The sequence below is a fragment of the Cuculus canorus genome, chromosome 2, assembly GCF_017976375.1.
Source record: "Cuculus canorus isolate bCucCan1 chromosome 2, bCucCan1.pri, whole genome shotgun sequence".
Lineage (NCBI taxonomy): Eukaryota > Metazoa > Chordata > Aves > Cuculiformes > Cuculidae > Cuculus > Cuculus canorus.
In genome coordinates, this window is record NC_071402.1 from 46,575,741 (window position 1) to 46,594,221 (window position 18,481).

General features: G+C 37.5%; 1 protein-coding gene across 2 annotated transcripts in view; it reads left to right on the forward strand.

The window, feature by feature from the left end:
- Positions 1 to 18,208, forward strand: part of LOC104059962 (opsin-5-like) — a 43,443-nt gene extending 25,235 nt beyond the window's left edge. For both annotated transcript variants that reach the window (XM_009561688.2, XM_054060815.1), the window contains 5 exons: positions 2,329 to 2,416; positions 3,019 to 3,181; positions 5,847 to 5,974; positions 6,500 to 6,834; positions 15,639 to 18,208. In XM_009561688.2, the coding sequence (XP_009559983.2) occupies positions 2,329 to 2,416; positions 3,019 to 3,181; positions 5,847 to 5,974; positions 6,500 to 6,834; positions 15,639 to 16,250 (1,326 nt within the window). In that variant the 3' untranslated portion in view covers positions 16,251 to 18,208. The remainder of the gene's footprint in view (positions 1 to 2,328; positions 2,417 to 3,018; positions 3,182 to 5,846; positions 5,975 to 6,499; positions 6,835 to 15,638) is intronic.
- Positions 18,209 to 18,481: the final 273 nt, after the last annotated feature.

Below are 18,481 nucleotides of genomic sequence, written 5' to 3' on the forward strand. Positions count from 1 at the left end.
TTATGGATGAGGCTTAGAATTCCTGCTCAGTGAACACCTGGTGAGTAAACATGTAGCTCCTTTTCCTAAATGATTCTGTGATTATAGCAAATGAGGAAAGAGGGTTTTGTGTAGAAACAAGTGAAGGACCACTGGGAGAATAAACAGGTTACAGGAAGCTGCAGGGAAGATAGATGAGCTGAATTTAGATACTCTCCATTATCACACTGAAAGAAATAAATGCAGCTACAAGATCAATAGTTAATGAGGATAACACCAGCTAGCTGAAACACGGTGGGTTTAAGTGCTATGTGAACTAGGAGTTTTAGCTGTATGCTATGCTAACTTTATTTCTCCAGGTGCATTTTCTTTGACATTTACCATGTTGCCCTCAAGCCAAAGGGGTGAAGCTGTGCTGCAGCTTCACTGTGAGCTGCTGTTATGCTGGGGATAGAGTGAGAGCCTGTTGCTGTCCTCAGTGATCAAGCAGGAAACAAGAGCTTTCCCTTTGCAACAAGAAACTCAATGGAAGAAAAGAGAAAGTGAGAAATGACCAGCCATGGAAATGTATTTACCATTATCTGAGACAAAGGCCTGTGAATATATCTGGGATGATTTTGCTGAGCTTTTATCATCATATTTTTTTTGTAACTTCAGTTTGCCAAGAATAGCTCCAAATAATCTATTTAATACTGGTTAAGAAAATACAACAACAGCATTTGTGAATAGGGGAAACCAACCAATCAGATTAGCCTTTATTGGACTTCTTTCTTTCTGACACAACTTTTTGAACACAAGTCCACTTGATGTCTTTGCACCTAATTTCCATGATGTGTTAAATCCTGTCCATGAGAGAATCTACTTATCAAGTTATGGCTGTAGTAGGTGTATTGCAATTGTATCGGACATCACTGTCCTCACTTTAATCCTGAACTTATATGCATGGGCAGTATGTTCTAAACTGCATCGCAGAGCTGACCCCATGGTAGGCTCCTTGACTACCAGAATGGCAGAGGACAGTGAGTGGTAGCCCTTGTATTCTTCTGAGTTATGTCAGTATGTATCTGAGATCAACATGAAGACAAAAGCTCTTTTTCATTAGTGTAACTCTCTTCAAAAAGGATTTTGCTAGGAAAATCTGAGCAGTATCCCATTGACTTGAGTTGTCACAGTAAGTATGTCTCGTTGCTGAAGACTTTACATTAAACCTTGTAGTTATGTTCAGAGTTGACATTTAGGATACCAGAAATACAGACTTTCTTAAATCTAATAACCTACTTCCTGAAATTTGAGGGAGTCTAATCTGTTGTAGTTTAAGGGAATTGGCAGGAGCTGTACGTTAAAGGAAGGACTGTTGATTTACCTTCAGCTCTTTACTCTCTCATTTATTTTGTTAATTTCAGGGCTGGAGAAGCACGAATTTCTCTATACGGGTTTACAAATACACTCAGTGGGACAGATTCAGAAAGGTGGAGGGCGGGGATGGGAAGTATAAAAGCGGAATGTTTGTGGAAGGCGGGAAGAAAGAGAGAATTTATCTGGCTCACCCCTATGTAAAGTTATAATTTAAATAGTGAAAATAAGTTTTAGAACTAAGTGCCTGCGTACAAGTATCTCATACATTCTCGTATATATATTTTTGTTTGTTTGTTTTCACTTGTGGTTCTGTACCCCTTGTTGTTAAGATTTCCTACCTTACTTCCTCTGGTTGTAGTAAAATGGTGATGAGTATTATTTTGGAACAAACCTCACTGAGCTAAGTCAAGTTTCCAAAATGCAATGCACCCTTGTTCACCAATTGCATTTGTAATGTTGTGATATACTCATATTTGAATGAGTACCTCAAATTAATAGAAATTACCTCAGTTCTAGGGTGTGATTTCATTTATAAATTACTTGGAATTATAGAATGGTTGATATTAGAATGGACCTCTGGAGGTCTTCTGGTCAAAACCCCCTCCTCCAAGAAGGGCCACATAGAGACAGTTGCCCAGGACTCTGTCAAGATTATTTTTAATATCTCTAAGGAAGGAGACTCCACAACATCGCTGGGCAACCTATGCCAGTGCTTGGTCACCCTCACAATGAAGAAGTTTACTGATGTTCAAAGGAAACCTCCTGTATTTCAGTTTGTGCCCACTGCCTCTTGTCCTGTCACTGGGCACCACTGAAAAGAGTCTGGCTCCATCCTCTTTGTATTCCCCATCCTTAATTGTTAATTCATAAAATAAAATAAAATAAAATCCTCCCTGTCCTTTCTCCTCAAAGCAGTTTGCAACCTTGCAGAGAGCTCACAAATGCCTGCTTGGATACTGAATTTCTAATAACATGTTCTGTTTTGTTTTTCAGATGGGTCCATCTTTCAGTAACTCAACATTCCAGTCCAAAATAACAGAATCAGCTGATATTGTTGTTGGAATATGTTATATGGTATTTGGTAAGGATGATAGAGTAAAATCACTAAAATATTTTAACCTGTGATTTATGTTAGGTGCAAAAACTTTCAGTGCTAGGAATATAAAGCTGGACAAGAACAGCCACTTTTGTGGTCAAGGCAGTTATCATCTGTGTAATCATTGTTAAGTTTAAACAAGAAAGCATCTCTTCCAGACATCATTGCAAACCATAGAACAACAGCTTGATTTCACATGGCATTTGTTAAGGAAACCTCTCATTTATTAGTATTTTTTTGTCCATGGCCCTCTGAAGATTTATATTTGAAGGTATTTTTCTTGTGTGTCTATAAAAGGCTGCCTAAAACTCAGTTTTTAGACTGTTGTCTGACCTTCTAAACCCATGGTCATCTGATTCTTATTTAATTTTGTGTGTCCATCATAGGTTTTGATCCTTTTTAAAGGTAGAGAGAAAATTCCTTGCATCCTACATTACTGAAAACATTACTTAACTACATATTTCTCTTTTATGCATAATTCAAGATTCTTGCTCTGTTGTCTATTAATGCTAGGAATTATAACAGGCACCTCTGAGAAAATGCTGGATTGCTGAAATTAACTTTTTCTTCTCTATGTTTCCATGCAGGAATATGCTCCTTGTGTGGGAACAGTATTCTCCTATACATCTCCTACAAGAAAAAGAATTTGTTGAAACCAGCCGAATACTTCATTATAAATCTTGCCATCAGTGACCTCGGTATGACTCTGACACTGTACCCTCTAGCTGTAACCTCCAGCCTTTCACACAGGTTTGTTCACTCTGCACATGATATGTAGTACCCTCCACAGGCTTTGGAGGTCTGTATCAGTGATGAAGATTGAATTACTCTGTCACTTTGCTTATTATAAAAGAGGGAATGAGAGAAGTATGCTCTGTAAAAGCAGCTGTATGGACTGCTGGTGTTAATAGTGTTCACCACTATTTGAAGTTACTATCTTTTTGCTTTATACAGGGCTGAGAACATTTTGTTCCAAATATCCACTTCCTACTGTATTTATCCTTTCTGGGCAGTATTATTCAAGTGATGGTGAAATGTTTAATTTTCTTTGAATTAGACAGTGAAATTTGGTACCACAAAAAGAAATCCCTGAATTTACTTATGATCTCCATAAGTAGTGGTAGTGATAATGCATAGAAATGTAGTGATCTGGATTAATTTGTAGGCAAACACTCTGAATGTGGACCATCTTCCTTGTTTCTCTCCTTCTCTCTTCTTTCTCCACATGAATCCTACCCCATATTGTTGTACAAGATCTATTTTTTTGTGATCCTCTTTTGAAGTTTGGAAGGCTTAGGAGGGTCATTATAAGACCTCAGACAGTATTTGTGCAACCCAGTCAGTATGAGAGTGTTTGAGTGAAGGGAACTAGACAGAAAAGGTGAAGGAAGGTCAGAAGTGTCTTCAGGAGATGTTCTGCAGAGTCTGGGACAGGACGGTATTTGTAACATTTTGGTCTATTGCAGTGGATTGCAGAATGTCCCACAACCAATAGGACAAGAGGAAACAGCCTCAAGTTGCGCCAGGAGAGGTTTAGATTTGATTTTTTAGAATCATATTGGATGTTGGAAGAGGATATTTGGATACTGGAAGAGACTGGCCAGGGAAGTGACTGAGTCACCACCCCTGGAGGGATTTAAGAGACATGTAGATGTGGTGCTTAGGGACACTGTTTAGTGTTGGACTTGGCAATATTAGGTTTGTTGTTGGACTTGACGATCGCTTGTGGTTGGACTCGGTGATCTTAGAGGTCTTTTTCAACCTAAATTATCCTGTGATTTTATGACTCTATGTGATTATGCAGTGCTGATTTGGCTTCCCAAAACACTTGACTGAGAAAACTGTAAAAGTCTGTAAAATGCTAGAGATTGTGAGAAAGTAAAGCATTGCTAGCTAGAAGGAGACATCATCAAGGTAGTCCATAAAAATTGACAGAAATTAAAAAAAAATAATTCATTAAAACTAAGTTTTCTTATGAGAGAATGTGTTGAAAATTGCAGTGGCATCAGAATCATTAAGTAGTTCATGTGTGACATAATGGAAAAAACAGAAATTTGGAAGAACTGCTAAGGCAAGATGTACGCTGGTGATGAGACATATAAGTCAAAAATTGATGTGAAGTCAGCTAAAGAGAAGAAAGGGAGAAATACCCTTGTGTTCAAAAATGGAAATTAATTTAATTGCCACAGATGTGAAGTTCATTGTAATCCCCACAGAGAGTTAGGAGTCTAGTCAAGTGGTCAGTCCCAGCTAACATCCACCGAGTTCCCACTGTCCCTCTAAGAGGTGTGTGGTCCAGCTGCTGGTGTTGTACCCAGGTAGTTCTGTAGCAACAATTGAAACTCCATAGATTCCAGTCTAGCACGTGGAGGTAGTTTGAAACTTAGTTTAGCAGATTGAGCGTGTTCTAGACCAGCACTGACATACTGTCAGTGCCTCAGCACAGACATAATCTGCTGTAGCTCAGCTCCTGCTGGGTGCCCCGAGAGTGGGAAATGCTGTAGCCTTTCTGAGCTGTGCTGTCTCCTCAAAGCCCCTAGACTGGGAGATAGAGAGGAACAGTTAAGGAATATCTACATGTTCAGCTAAATATTTGTTCAGAGTAGCATCATGGATCAGTGAGTCACATAGCAGTGTATGATGCAGAGATCCGAACCCTGTTACAATGCATGTTTAGTAATGTATTTCCAGACGATATATTTTAACAAAAGATATGGAGAACACTTCACCCAACATAACCTCTGGGCAATTTTTTTACTCAGTTAATCAAAATGAAAAAAACTGTGTTTGGTTTGCTGTTCATTTCGGCTTCAATATAAAAAATAGGAGAAAAAAATCAAGTAATTGCTCAGTTTTTACCATATTGGCTTCTGTACTGAAATACTGAAAATACATTGACTAATAGAGAAGATGTCTTCAAAATGTAGCATGAGGCTTTTGATAACCGCTACTGCAAATCATGCAGATGTCAGAATTTGAAAGGCTGGAGGTACAGCGATTCAGACAGATTTTCCTTCTTCTGGAGAACCTTCACAAGCTAATGTGTTGATTTTTATGAAAGCTAGTTTTAAAAATATGCATAAGGATAGCAGAAGTAATAATAAACAGTATTAATTTATGACCTCAGCCTACTACTGGTAAAAGTTTTCATTTTTCTTTTCAGAATGATACTGCTTTGTTTTATAAAAATGTCTTAGATGTGAATCATAAAAATAAAGCAGAACATGATTACTTTTATGGTTGTAAGTTTTCAAATTAGAATATCTTTTGTTCTTTTATCATTGAACAAATAATTTAATCATGCAGTTATATTGAATTTTTAAGGCTACAACTGTAACTATATTTCTGCCATTTAGTTTTACATTTAAGAAAAAAGGATAGCATCTAAGAACTAACTTTCTTGGTTATTTGCCAGGTGGCTGTATGGGAAACAAATTTGCTTGTTCTATGCATTTTGTGGAGTGCTGTTTGGAATCTGCAGTCTCTCAACACTGACATTGCTGAGCACTGTGTGCTGCCTCAAAATTTGTTTTCCATCTTATGGTAAGCTATTGTTTATGTGTTAGGTTACTCAATTTTTCATATGAATGTAGACCACTGTTTTTGCGCTGCATATCCTAGAGAATATTTTTGCAGAACAGGCCTTTTGCATCCAGTCAAACAAGTCTTATTTCTGTGACCATTGATAATTAACTGTAGGGATAGATGTCTGCAACTGATTACTTATAAGTTTTTTAAGGCAGGGTGATAATGTGGAAACATGGAATAGGGCTTCTGACCTGAAAGCAAGGCTAGCCTGAGCAAACCAATCTTTGCAAAGCCTGTTGCTACATTTATACAGATTCATGTTGTGCTCAGTATCCTACAAATATGAGAGAATTCAACTACCTAAGTTTTTGCAAATTTTTGTGAACCATGCCGTATTTTTACAAACTTTTGATATACTACAGTATTTTGAACACCTATTGAAGTTTTGCTTTACTTACCCTGCTCAGCTGCCCGCATATGGAAACTCCATTCAGACATGTTAACTATACTGATCTTCACTGCTTGTTTTGTGTCTTCCAGGGAACAGATTCAAGGGAGAACATGGAAAAATCTTGATAGTGTGTGCCTGGAGTTATGCAGCAGTTTTTGCCTGTTCCCCCCTAGCTCACTGGGGAGAGTATGGAGCCGAACCATATGGAACAGCCTGCTGCATTGACTGGCATTCCACCAACATAAACGCCATATCCATGTCGTACATCATAGTTCTCTTTGTTTTCTGTTTTATTCTCCCTTGTGGAGTAATTGTCACTTCCTACTCTCTTATTCTGATAACTGTGAAAGAATCCAGGAAAGCAGTGGAACAGCATGTCTCTGGTCCTGCCAGGATGAGCAGTGCACAAACCGTTACTGTCAAGGTATTTGAAAGTTAGTCTTTGCAAGCCATACTTGGCACAGCTGGGCAGTACCATTTAAGGACTGAGAAAGTTCCTGAAAGGGATTAAAGATGGAAAAGAAAATTGGTCCTTACTGTGTTTTCATTTCAGTCCTCAGTATTCTCTTTTGCAGGTTTGCTGTGTGGCAATAAGTTGCTAAACACAAAAATAGAGGCAGTGTTATTTCTGGAAGGTGATAATTAAGCTCACAGAGCTTCATTACTTGTGAAAATTAAGATTTTTTTATCAAAATGAAGGTTAAAAACTGAAGCACTGTGTAGAAGTGGGTTTGGATCTCATGCTCTTGCACCACTGCTTATGAAAGCCAGTCTGGATTTGAGTGAGTGAATTCTGCTTGCCAAGCTACAGACATCTGAGGAGATCCAGGCTTAAGCTTTATACCACTAAAGATTTTAAATAGTATTGTAGAGATAAAATTTTCTTGTTTATTACTGAATAAATTACAAAAGTCACAGAAAACTCTATATCTGTAAATATGTTTTGAAACAAAACCTCTGAAGGCTTATGTTTCACTAGCTTATATAGTAAAATTAAACCTGTGTAACAGTACTTGTTGTGGAAATTATTTCATGTTGGCAAGCTCTTTCCCTGTCTTTTCCAGGAAAATATTAGCATCTGGTTTTTTAATGCACTAAAAAATAAGAAGAGGAACATTGCAGCTAATATTAGGTGTGCTTTACTCCATAGGTAATATATTTCTAGGAAGACATGAGAGTTACCCCTTGACTCTGTTAATTCTCTCCAGTAAGAAAATCCTTGTTTTTTTCCTGATTTCAATGAATCATTTTCTTCTTTCTCTAGCTGTTTGCTTGGCATGTCCTTCTTAGTATCTTTCCCACCACCCTTCCATTTATCTTCTTTCTCTGTTCTGTAATATGGACACTCTCATTTGCAAACACAATTGCATATCTCACAGATCTGCTCCTGTATAGATGAACTTTTCTCTTTTTCATGATAACAAGCTTGGTCTCTCTCTGAGATCTCTCTTCAGACTATCAAGTGCAGTGTAGCTGCACTAGACATCTTAATCTGCCCTGTCTCTCCCTTTGAGTATCTTGGTTTTAACCACAATGGGAAACACCATCCCTCTGTCTGCTTCATGATCTTGTAAGCTAAATATCTTCCCCAATCCAAGCAGTTTAATAACTAAAGAGTTATGTCTAGATCTGACCTCCTCCTTCTTTGTAATAACTCTTAGATGGAACATTTCCCAACTCAAGATCTTAAGTATATTCCTGCCCCACTCCTGGATATTCAGTAGACATTAATTTTCTTAAGTCTTTAATTTGACTATGGAGTATTATCCTTTAACTCTTAAATTAACTTTTAAAACTCTTCATTGCTTATACTAATGGACTTGCTTACTCCTGTTCAGTGAGACCAAGATGCTGGTTACACTATATGCTCACAACATTCAGAAATGCACGTGCATGTTCAATGTTTCTTGTTATTCTTATGACTTCCTGCTAATAAATGCTGGCTAAATGAAAAAAAAATCTTCAAAACTTCCTTTGTGATGTTAACATAAAAAATCATGCTGGTATATCATATAGGCTGATATTTGTTGGGCTGGTGGTACACTAGGAAAATTGTCATGTACTGACAAGTATTTCTTCTTTATATTTCCTGATTTTTTTCCCCTCAAATTTGCTCAAATATTCACTGTTAGACTGTAAAGTCTTCAAGTTATTCTGAGACTCTATATCATCCGCAGATAATATCACATAATAATAATAATAATAATAATAATAATAATACAAACAGCAAATAGTTATACATGATAATCCCTTGGAGATATCTGCTAAGAGAATGGTGTAAGTCAAACTCATAAGAGCAGTGAGGAGAGAAGAGAGAAATTTCCTTCTTTTCCCCTCCCCTTGCCTTAAGAATACCTGCTAAAACAATCCACCTTAAATATGTCAATTTTGTAACGTAATTAGAATGATTATTTGTTGAACTGTAGTTCTAGTTCTTGTACAGAATTGATTGATAGCCTGTCTGTCATTCTTCTGGTATTTTCCATTCTGCCACTGACATCAGGTCACTGGTACTTAGAAGTCCTGGTCAGGTTTTACCTGTGCCTCTATGGTCTGATCCAGCTTCAGCTGAAGTGTTTGGACAGTGCTTTAGTCTTGAAAAGCTAAATCCAGAAAATTACTAAGGCACTTACAATGGGACTTAGAGACTTATGAGTCAGGCTATACCCAGAAATATGATTATGGAAGCTCTTCCTTGGTGGCTGCCTGTGTCTCAAAGCTCTAAGAAAATACCACAGGTTCCTCTGTAAGCATAAAGACTTCCCAAGTTCCTGCAGTTTGCTTTAATCTGTATTGCCTGTGCCTTAATATCTACCTCTTTCCTAAAATAAATTAACACAACAACATCATAGTGTTCAGTTTAGGCCCTCTTTATTCTATTTGTCTATTAATGATGGAATATTTTTATTAAAAAATACAGATATCTATTATTAAACTACTTTCCATATTAAAAGATTTATTTGTAGTGGGGGTTTTTTTCTGTGGTATTTTAGAATGACAATAGCAAGACTTTTTGAAAATGTAATGGGAGCTGCATGGTGCTATTAGTGTTAGTAGTGGTTGTAAATTTGCAAGCTTGGCTAACTGCTGATATTGCTTTTATTATTATATAGCATCATAAAAATCAATTATAATGCGTACAGAGGACAATACTCTCATGGAATCTCTTCACAGGTGCATGGGTTTCCCAGCTTCTGGAGAAAACATGCTGTAAGCACACAGATAAGATGGATAAATATAATGAATTTAAATAGAGATGTAGAAAAATGCCTCTTCTCCAGGAATTCCATAGGATAAAGCCATTTTAGTAACTCCCCCTATGTGTTGCAGGAGCAAAATCACCATGAGTATAACTTCATGTCTCATCAAATTTTTGTCCAGACGTCATCTCTGAATTGTCTGGAGTACATCCAGTGTAAATCATGAAGGGTAAGCCTTTGACTTGAGATATCTTAAGTTTTTGTTATGATTCAGACATTGCATATAAGCTTGGACAACACTCGTGGTTCTCAGCTTGTATTTCTTTGTGGCTGTAATCTGTGATACCTCTGAAGCACCTGATTTATGACACTGAAGTATCATTTGGCTGAAAAGGAAAAGGCTGAATAATTCATGTCTCTTTTCTAATATTATTTCTTGAAGAAACTGATTTTATCCTTTTTTTGGAATGCAATGATATTCAGAGAAACAACACAAATCCTTGGAGGTTAATTGGTCTTAAATTGGATTTCTACAATGCACAGACATAGTGCTTAGGGTTTTATTTAATCCACTTGAAGATTTTTTTTTGTTAAATTAATAGAAATTTTGCAACCAACATTAATACAGGGTGTCTCACTACTCTGAGACTAGAAGTATTGTGTATCCACTGGTACAAGCCATCTTGAAAGCTATGGCTAATTACAGGTGGGAAGACCTATGAGCATAATAGGAAATATAATGGAAATGAGGTTGCGTAAAGGTTATTCTTCCAAGAAGACCTACAGTTTAGAATTCCAGATGCTAAATCTCAGTAATTCATTGTAATGAGTAAATCTGCTCCTGAAGGAAAAGAATTACAGCTTTTCAATCCCTGTCTTGATTTTGTCCACCTTGAACATATGCTTCAGTTGTAAGGCAAAGCAACATTGGGATTGGCTGCAGGCATTTCAAAGTCTTAATGCCAGACTTACACTACTGACTTCATAATACATATTGATATGAGATGGAAGCAATCAGTTTTTTGGCAAATGTAGGAGAATCTGGTTGACCGATAAAGAACATGTTGAAAGTGTCTTACTGTCAAGGCCTGTTACGGAAGAATGCAGACATTTCATTTGGGGAGAACATGGAATTGAGGTTCTGTTACTTTAATACAGATCATCTTGTTTATTATTGACTTTTACTTTTGTGTAGCATAAACGTTTATAAGAATGAGACATGAGAGAAGTGCTTTTAGACTTTCATGTGACCATGGCTGAGAAAAATAAAATCTTTCAGGAAAGTGGCCTTCATTTTTGTGTTCTGTCGCTTGACTAGTTCATTTATAGTGATCGCTGCTACACATCTAAAAACATTAGGCTTTCCAGATGTGTAGTCTTATAAAGTTGCAAAGCATCATGGACAAAAGTACAAGATATGTGTTTTTAAATCTAGAAAAGGTTTACAGAAGAAAAAGAGGGCAGATCAAGGGTATGGGACAGCCTCTAGTCATCCAAAGTTCATGAGACTTATGTTGCAGTGGGACAAATACCATTTTAACTCCTTCCCTCCCAGCATAGGAACAATATAATTAACTGTTCTCATCTATTGCTTTTCAGACTTTGCCGTAATTTCTTTGCTATATTTTGCAAGATGCAATTGTAACATAACTTGTCTTTACAGGCCAGTAAAATCCCAATCTGCAGAGTGTTTTGCTGGCTAGTTTCATGACTTCTATGTGGAGTGAAACTCTGCAAGATGGGAAATAACAGCCGATATTTCCCTTACTGATGAGAACTGGAGCAAGTTTAAACTACCAAACCAAGGCCATCAGTGTAGTCAAAATTAGTTACAAGAGCCAAATTTAGGAACCACTCTTGATTTGCTGGGTACTTATGGTGACCTGAATACTCAGAAAGTTTGCACAGAGACAGAGTCTGCCGTTCTCTTTACTGCTTTACTCTTGCAGGCTTTTGAAGAAAGAGAGCCGTGCTAGAGGCTGATTAATGAGATTGGATTAGTGAGCCTTGCAGTCTTCAAGGACTCAGAGGCTAAGTTTTGCGGTCCATGCTCTGTGACTTTAGCTTAAATTTACTAAGCAGAATGGAGAGGTGTTTTGTAGGAACTTGTCTTTATCTTGTGAGCCACTGTAAGGGACAGGAAGAGTCTTAGTAAAGGATGGTGGATGAACTGACAGATTTGAGGTGGTGAAGGATGGATCAAGGGACAAGAGCCGTTTCCTACATTTGTTCCCAGCTTTCATAATTGCAGTGGATGCTCCTTGATTTCTGAAAATAGAGCCGTGGCAGCTGTTGGTGCAGGCCTTTGTTAAGATTCTTGATGAAATTTAGGAACTCCCTCAGGCACTTCAGTAGGCAGGGGTGGGTGATGGGCATTCTGGGGACAGGCTGGCTTTGGCCACTGGGGCTCACCGGGAATTTGCTTGGTGTGTGTTGCAGGTGTACCTGTGCATACTGACTCTAAAAAAAACTTTGATTTTGCAACTCATAATACATGAAAAAGGTTGTGCTGAGGATACAAAGAAGGGCATAAACCAGCTCTGGATATGCTCTGTAGCTGTAAACCCCTACAAGAAAATCTGTCTCTAGATCTAGCACTGGAATTTCTCCTCTGGGGGAGACTAGATTTTCCTCATCCATGTGCTTTAGGTGGCCCTAGGGCAGGACAAGTGGAGACTGTGTTTAGTTTTCAAGTGTTTAATTAATCAGGAGGCATGTAACGATCCCATCTACATGACAACCAAGCTAATCCATGATGCAAGGAGAATGGCTTGCACTGAAGATACATAGTTGATGTACACATTGTAAATGAAATGCTTATGACAGCACTTCTACTACTGTTTTCTACTTAGAGCTACAGGTAATATATCTACTTAGATATATCACAGGTAATATATCTTAGTGCCTGACTACAGGAGAGGGCAAACCCATTTATGTTTATTTTTTGTAAGCTATGCAGTAATCATAGGGCTTACTTAAAAAAATATAGGCAGATCCCAAAAATTTTGAAGTGGTAGCAATTAGATAACACTAAAATTTTTTTTGACATATTTTAGCATGACAATTGAAGAAGAATCACCTTGCACAACTCAGCATCACTAAGCTGAGCAGATACAGTGAGATCTAAGTATGTACAAAAGAATAAGTGAACGAAATAAAGCCAGCTTTCTTTAAAAAATGTTGTCAAAGGTCTGTTCCAAGGACTTAAGAGCAGAGTAATCATTGGAAAGAGACCCATTGACTTATTTTGGAGAAGACACCAATATGAATCAGGTGGGCTTTTTTCTGAACAATGGTACTGTAAGAGTATTTTACTGTTTTTCACTTTTTTTACTATATTGTGCTTTGCTCCACGAAAGGAGAAGTAGAATCTATGACATAAATTCTCAAAGCTTAGCCTGTGAATTTCTATTTTCTTTTACCTCTTCCTCTATTTTAGCAAAACATTGGCTCATTGAGTTATTATTTTGCAGAAAAACAAAGTAGAGGTTGTAACAGTCCCTTGAGGCATAAAAAAATCAGTGGAATTAATCTGCTGTTTAGAAACATGCATTTGTATTAAATCTTACAGAATTTGAACATAGTTCCCCTTACCCTGTCTACCATGACTGTGCCCCATCCCGGGTCTGCAGTGCTTCCTTCGGTGCAATCTGGTGCTAAGTGAATGACGATGAAAGATTAGATTGACTTATCTCATGTCGATGCTTTTATAGTACACTTAACTGGATCTTAGCCTGTTCTAGTGACTGTCAATCTTAATTCCTCTACTCAATATCTTTGATGTGAAATCTGTTTGCTTTACTAAAGACACAAATTCACCCAGTGAGACTTCTGGCTTCTGATTGAATATGGAGCAGTGGGCTGCAGTTTGAGCTGAAATTGTTATTTTGAAAACTCCTATGATTCACAACTGTTCTAGATTTTGTTATTGAATGGAAGCAGTCCAGCCTGCCATGGTAATTCCTCAGGATTCAAAAATGCACAGTGCTCAGGATGACACTCACTGATGCCACTTTTGCAGTAAGCATGTTTTGCCTTTGTTTATACTGGCCAGAACAAACTGGATCCAATCTGTTGGAACTGTTCTGAGAATGGTGATAACATGGTTGACCAATTCATCCTAAGACTATCTACAAGGCTTTTAAGATTGTTTCACCCAAAACAAGTCTCTAGAAACCTCTCTGGAATTTAACTTTGAAATAATGCTTCACACCAGTTATTAAATGTATAGACTAATAGACTTTTTGTAATGTATAGGGTCTAGTGATTTATTTTAACATCAATTTTTTTAATGTAATTCCAAAGGGTCAAGTTGTATTACTTGACACAGACTACTTTTAATTTCCATCTTGAATACTGACCATGGACAGCTGGGGCTTACAAATCCCATACATGTGGCACTAGCCTATCTGTAGATAAAACCAGACCTTCAGCTAATGTAAGGAAATAGAATGCTGCAGAATGAAAGAGAAAAATCAATTTCATCTCGTCTTCTGGATTCGTCACCTCTTCATTTATTAACTAGTGTCATTCTGGCAAAATACCTTTTTTTTCAGTTCTGTCAAACCACTCTAACTTTGGACTTCATGTGAGCTCCAACAGATTGGAGGTCTAAATTGTAATCATCCATAAATGCGAAATTTCTCCTATGCCACTATTATTATAGCAGATGGCTTTCTAGAGACATATGCAAATCCATAAATGGATTTTACCATAGTAGAAAAAACAGTTAAATGCCACAGACAATCCTCACAAAACTCATGGTCTATATATTTCTTGCAGTCACCACGCATTTCTTCTTGCAAAATTAAATTTGTGAGACTATTAAATTAGGGGAGAATATAATAACATTTAGAGCATCTCTCTGTGCCTTAAAAGAGTGTATTCCTTCAGTGTTAGCACTCAGGGCCTCCTTCATTCTCACTCTGAAAACAACAGTGTCATTTCTCACAATAAAAACCCCATTATTTTCACAACCTTGAATCCATAGCCAAAGCTGAACTGAGAAAAGTGGTAGATTTGCAGTTAACCGAGCTGGTTAGCAGCTCTGCACTCCCTCTTGCAGAGGGCAGCTCAGGCAAGTTGCACAATTAGCAGCTGAAAACAAAAGTACTTTCCTTACCAATTTTCTTCTATTCCCTTGGATCCAGTACTACGGTAAATTGAATGGATTCTGTACTCTCTTCCCCATTTGGAAAACCACAGTTTTGACAAAGATGGACTTGTGAAGCTTCTTGAAAAGTATCAATATTCTCGTTTCTGTGTTTAAAATATATGTGTACTTCAATCATAAGCAGGGCTGAGAATAATGCTCAGAAAGTTAGTCTTCCTATATATGCTGATGCTTACAGTTTAGTTTAGATTTCTTGAGATTTATTTTTATTGCAGATCTGATACTTATTCTTGCATTTTACATACATGTCTGATAATTTATATATATTTAAAAAAACATGATTTTTTTTAAGGCCTATCCAAGGTTTCTCGATAGATTTTGTCAGGACAAAAAATGGTGCAGTAGGAATTAACTTAAATTCCTGAGTTCAATTTGCCTTCAGGATTGCTCTGGTTTTCTCCTGTCTGATGCCTGTGCGTGGCTCCAGTTGAGCACGAGCAATAAAAGTATGGAAGACATTCTGTACCCAGGAAAACCAGTATTACTCATGAATTGGACAGTAGGTAGGAATGGCTTTGCAATCCAGACAAGCGTTTCCCCAGAATGACATCTTTTTCTTTAGGTCATCTTCGTTTTAGGTTTAAAAAGAATTTTCATAGCACTTCAGTGAAGAGAAAGAGAAATGTAGGAGCTGATACATTGTACCTTTGAAGCTTCAGGCAAAAATAAGTTTTAGATAGAATTAAGTTGATAGACAAATATTTGGAGAACAGTTGAGGTATGATGGAAGACTTTGAGAGACTTTTAACAAGTGGGTTCAATCAAGTGGTATTTTTATGCATATACCATTTTGGTAGCTATGTTTCTCATGCATGTGGGTTTTTTAACTTACTGCTTTTTCTTTTTCTCTGCAAGCTGAGTGTTGCTGTATGCATTGGATTTTTTGCTGCCTGGAGCCCTTATGCCATCATTGCCATGTGGGCAGCTTTTGGATCAATAGATAAGATTCCTCCATTAGCCTTTGCTGTGCCAGCTGTCTTTGCAAAGTCCTCTACACTTTACAATCCGATTATATATCTCCTCCTGAAGCCAAATTTCCGAAACACCATTGCCAAAGATTTCACAGTTTTTCAAAAGTTATGCATCAGGAGTTGTTTTTGTGGCAAGGCACCGGACAACTACAGAATGACTTTGAAAACCAGCCTGCGAACACTTAATGGCAAAAATGAATCAAGCTGTAATTCTCTACCAGTTGTGGAAGAATGTTCTTGTTTCCTCCCTGAGAAACACAGTGGTACTTTTGAATGCTCTCAAAACAACCCAAAATGTTGCCAGGAGAAGCTAAGCACTACAAAACTCTCTCCTCAACAAACTGTCCCCCTGGAGAGCAACTTCCAATCAAAAATGAGACAGCGTAGTAAGAAGTCAGAAAAGGTGGTTGTGTGGGGAGAGAAAAGCACCGAAACTGACACCTTGGAAATCACCTTGGAAACAGTATCTGTACATCAGACATTTACAGACATCTAGAGCTGCTTGCATAAAGCCCTCTGACAGTAATGTTATACTGGATTTATGAATGTAACTTTTTCTAGAGTCCTTCTACTACTGTATTTTTGTAGACTATTTTCCTGTTTTTTTGTTGTACTCTTTGATGAGACACATGCTAGAGCATGCACGTGCTATAAATGCTGCATGATTCTCCCCATGCCAACTTAACTACATTGTGCTATCTTCACATCACAAACTGTCCGACAAATCCTCTCTTAGCATCCTTTTACTCCATTTTCAAGGGAATACCCTAACCGTTGAGAGATTTTCCATAAAGTGTTGCTGTCCTTTCTAAACTGCGGATGTTTTATATTCTATCTGCTCAAAACAAATAATGTGGAGTTTTAAAAGGACAAGCTCATCCTGTTTTAATTGTTATAGCAACTGAAAAGGTAGATACTAACCACAATGCCTGTTTTGCAAGAAATTATGTTGAACAACTACATATGTTGCATTTACTGGGAGTCATGGGTCACATTTTTCCTTGCTTTGAGATGAACAGGCAGGTTCTGACCTCATTCCCCATAAATAAAATCAAAATATTTCTGGTGATTCAAGATAGTACGTAACTTTTGTTTACATTGTGGGGTATAGCTTCCTTTTACCCTTCAGAGTTTTGTACATGAACAATACTTAAGATGTATTTTATTAGATTTCCATAGCCATCTATATGTTTAAAATACATGGCCTGATGAAGAGAACAAAATGTTTACAGGGCATTACAGAAAAGAGAGCCTCCCCAACACGAAAAATACCAGGTTTCTTCAGGAACTCTGAAAAAAGCAATCAGAAAAGGCAGCTGGAATTTGAATGTTCAGAAAGTCTTTTCAGTGCGTGTTTTCTCGAAGACCTCCCAAGACGTATGGGTCAGCAGCGCAGTACAAATAGCAACCTAGTTTTGTGAGGCTGCAACTACTGCAACCTCTGTCTTTGACTGCAGATGAGGTGGGATCAAGCTTTCAGGACCTTTCGGCAATGCTGACCTTTTCAGATGGTGAATCAGTGAAAAACAGAAGTGGAAGCTGCGTTCAGATGTCATCTGGTTCTTTCTACTTCAAGTCCTATTGACATCAGTGCATGAAGCTGAATAAGCAAATAAATCTCTGGAGGACTCACTGACAAAGGCATATGTTTGGAAGTTTTAACTGGCATATCATTGCAAAGCCTCAGCCCATCACACTATCAGAGGACAAAAACTTATAATCTGCATTGTGTGGAGGGGCTGCACACCCAGCTCCTGTACAGATGTTTGAAATCCCAGTGCATTGCTCCAAAATAAACAGAAAAGTCTTGAGGGTCTTTGTAATGTGACTGTTTTTTGAGTTGTGCCGCTTATTGTCTACATGGTGAGATACTGTTATGATCTACTAGTCTAAACGACAAATATGATTATTCTAATGGAACTACATAAGGAAGTTAGGAAATCTGAAGTCTCCATTCTTGATTTGCACTAGATGCTACTTTTTTATGTTTATGCAAACATAGATTTATGTAATGCCTATTTGTTAATGTGAAGAAAAAACTGCTGTATCTCTTTTATGTTCCTTTAAAGTGTCATTGGTCTGTCTGAATGTGGCTGTCAACACTGAGTATAGAGTAAAACATTTACGTAGAAGGTCATTGTCAACTTTGAGTAGAACATGTGACATTTTTAAAATGACTATAGTATCCATGCCAGCTTCTTCTATAAGTAAATGGAAGGAATATTGTGCCTTTGCAGAGAATTCCCCGTATATTAAACATTAAGAATGACAGTGTACTCAGACTATATTCCCAGTACGTAGAGGGTGGAAGTTTTCTCTCTTGTGTGAGTAGGTTTTTCTGTAGCAACCATAATCTCCAAGAAATTCTTCAAACCTACCAGATTTTGGATTTTCCCATCTGTTGTTCATCAGGGTTAGTCATAAGTTACTGCTAGTAAGTGTATGTGTATATCAAATGTCATCAACTGCGAAGGCTCTTTATTATTATACACTAAGGTCTGATGAAAGAGTCAAAGGAATAAAAATATATTTGAACAATATGTTTGGTTTTTATGTGACATATCCATCAATTTTCTTGTTAACTATGTATTTAAGTACAATAAACACAACAATTATAGTCAGCAGCAGACTGGTAAGGTGAACTAGTGAGGTTGCTAGTGCAGCGTAGCATGGAAGATGTAGTGGGCCTTGTCTGCCTCCAATGCTTTTTGAAGGGGGAACTGTTTT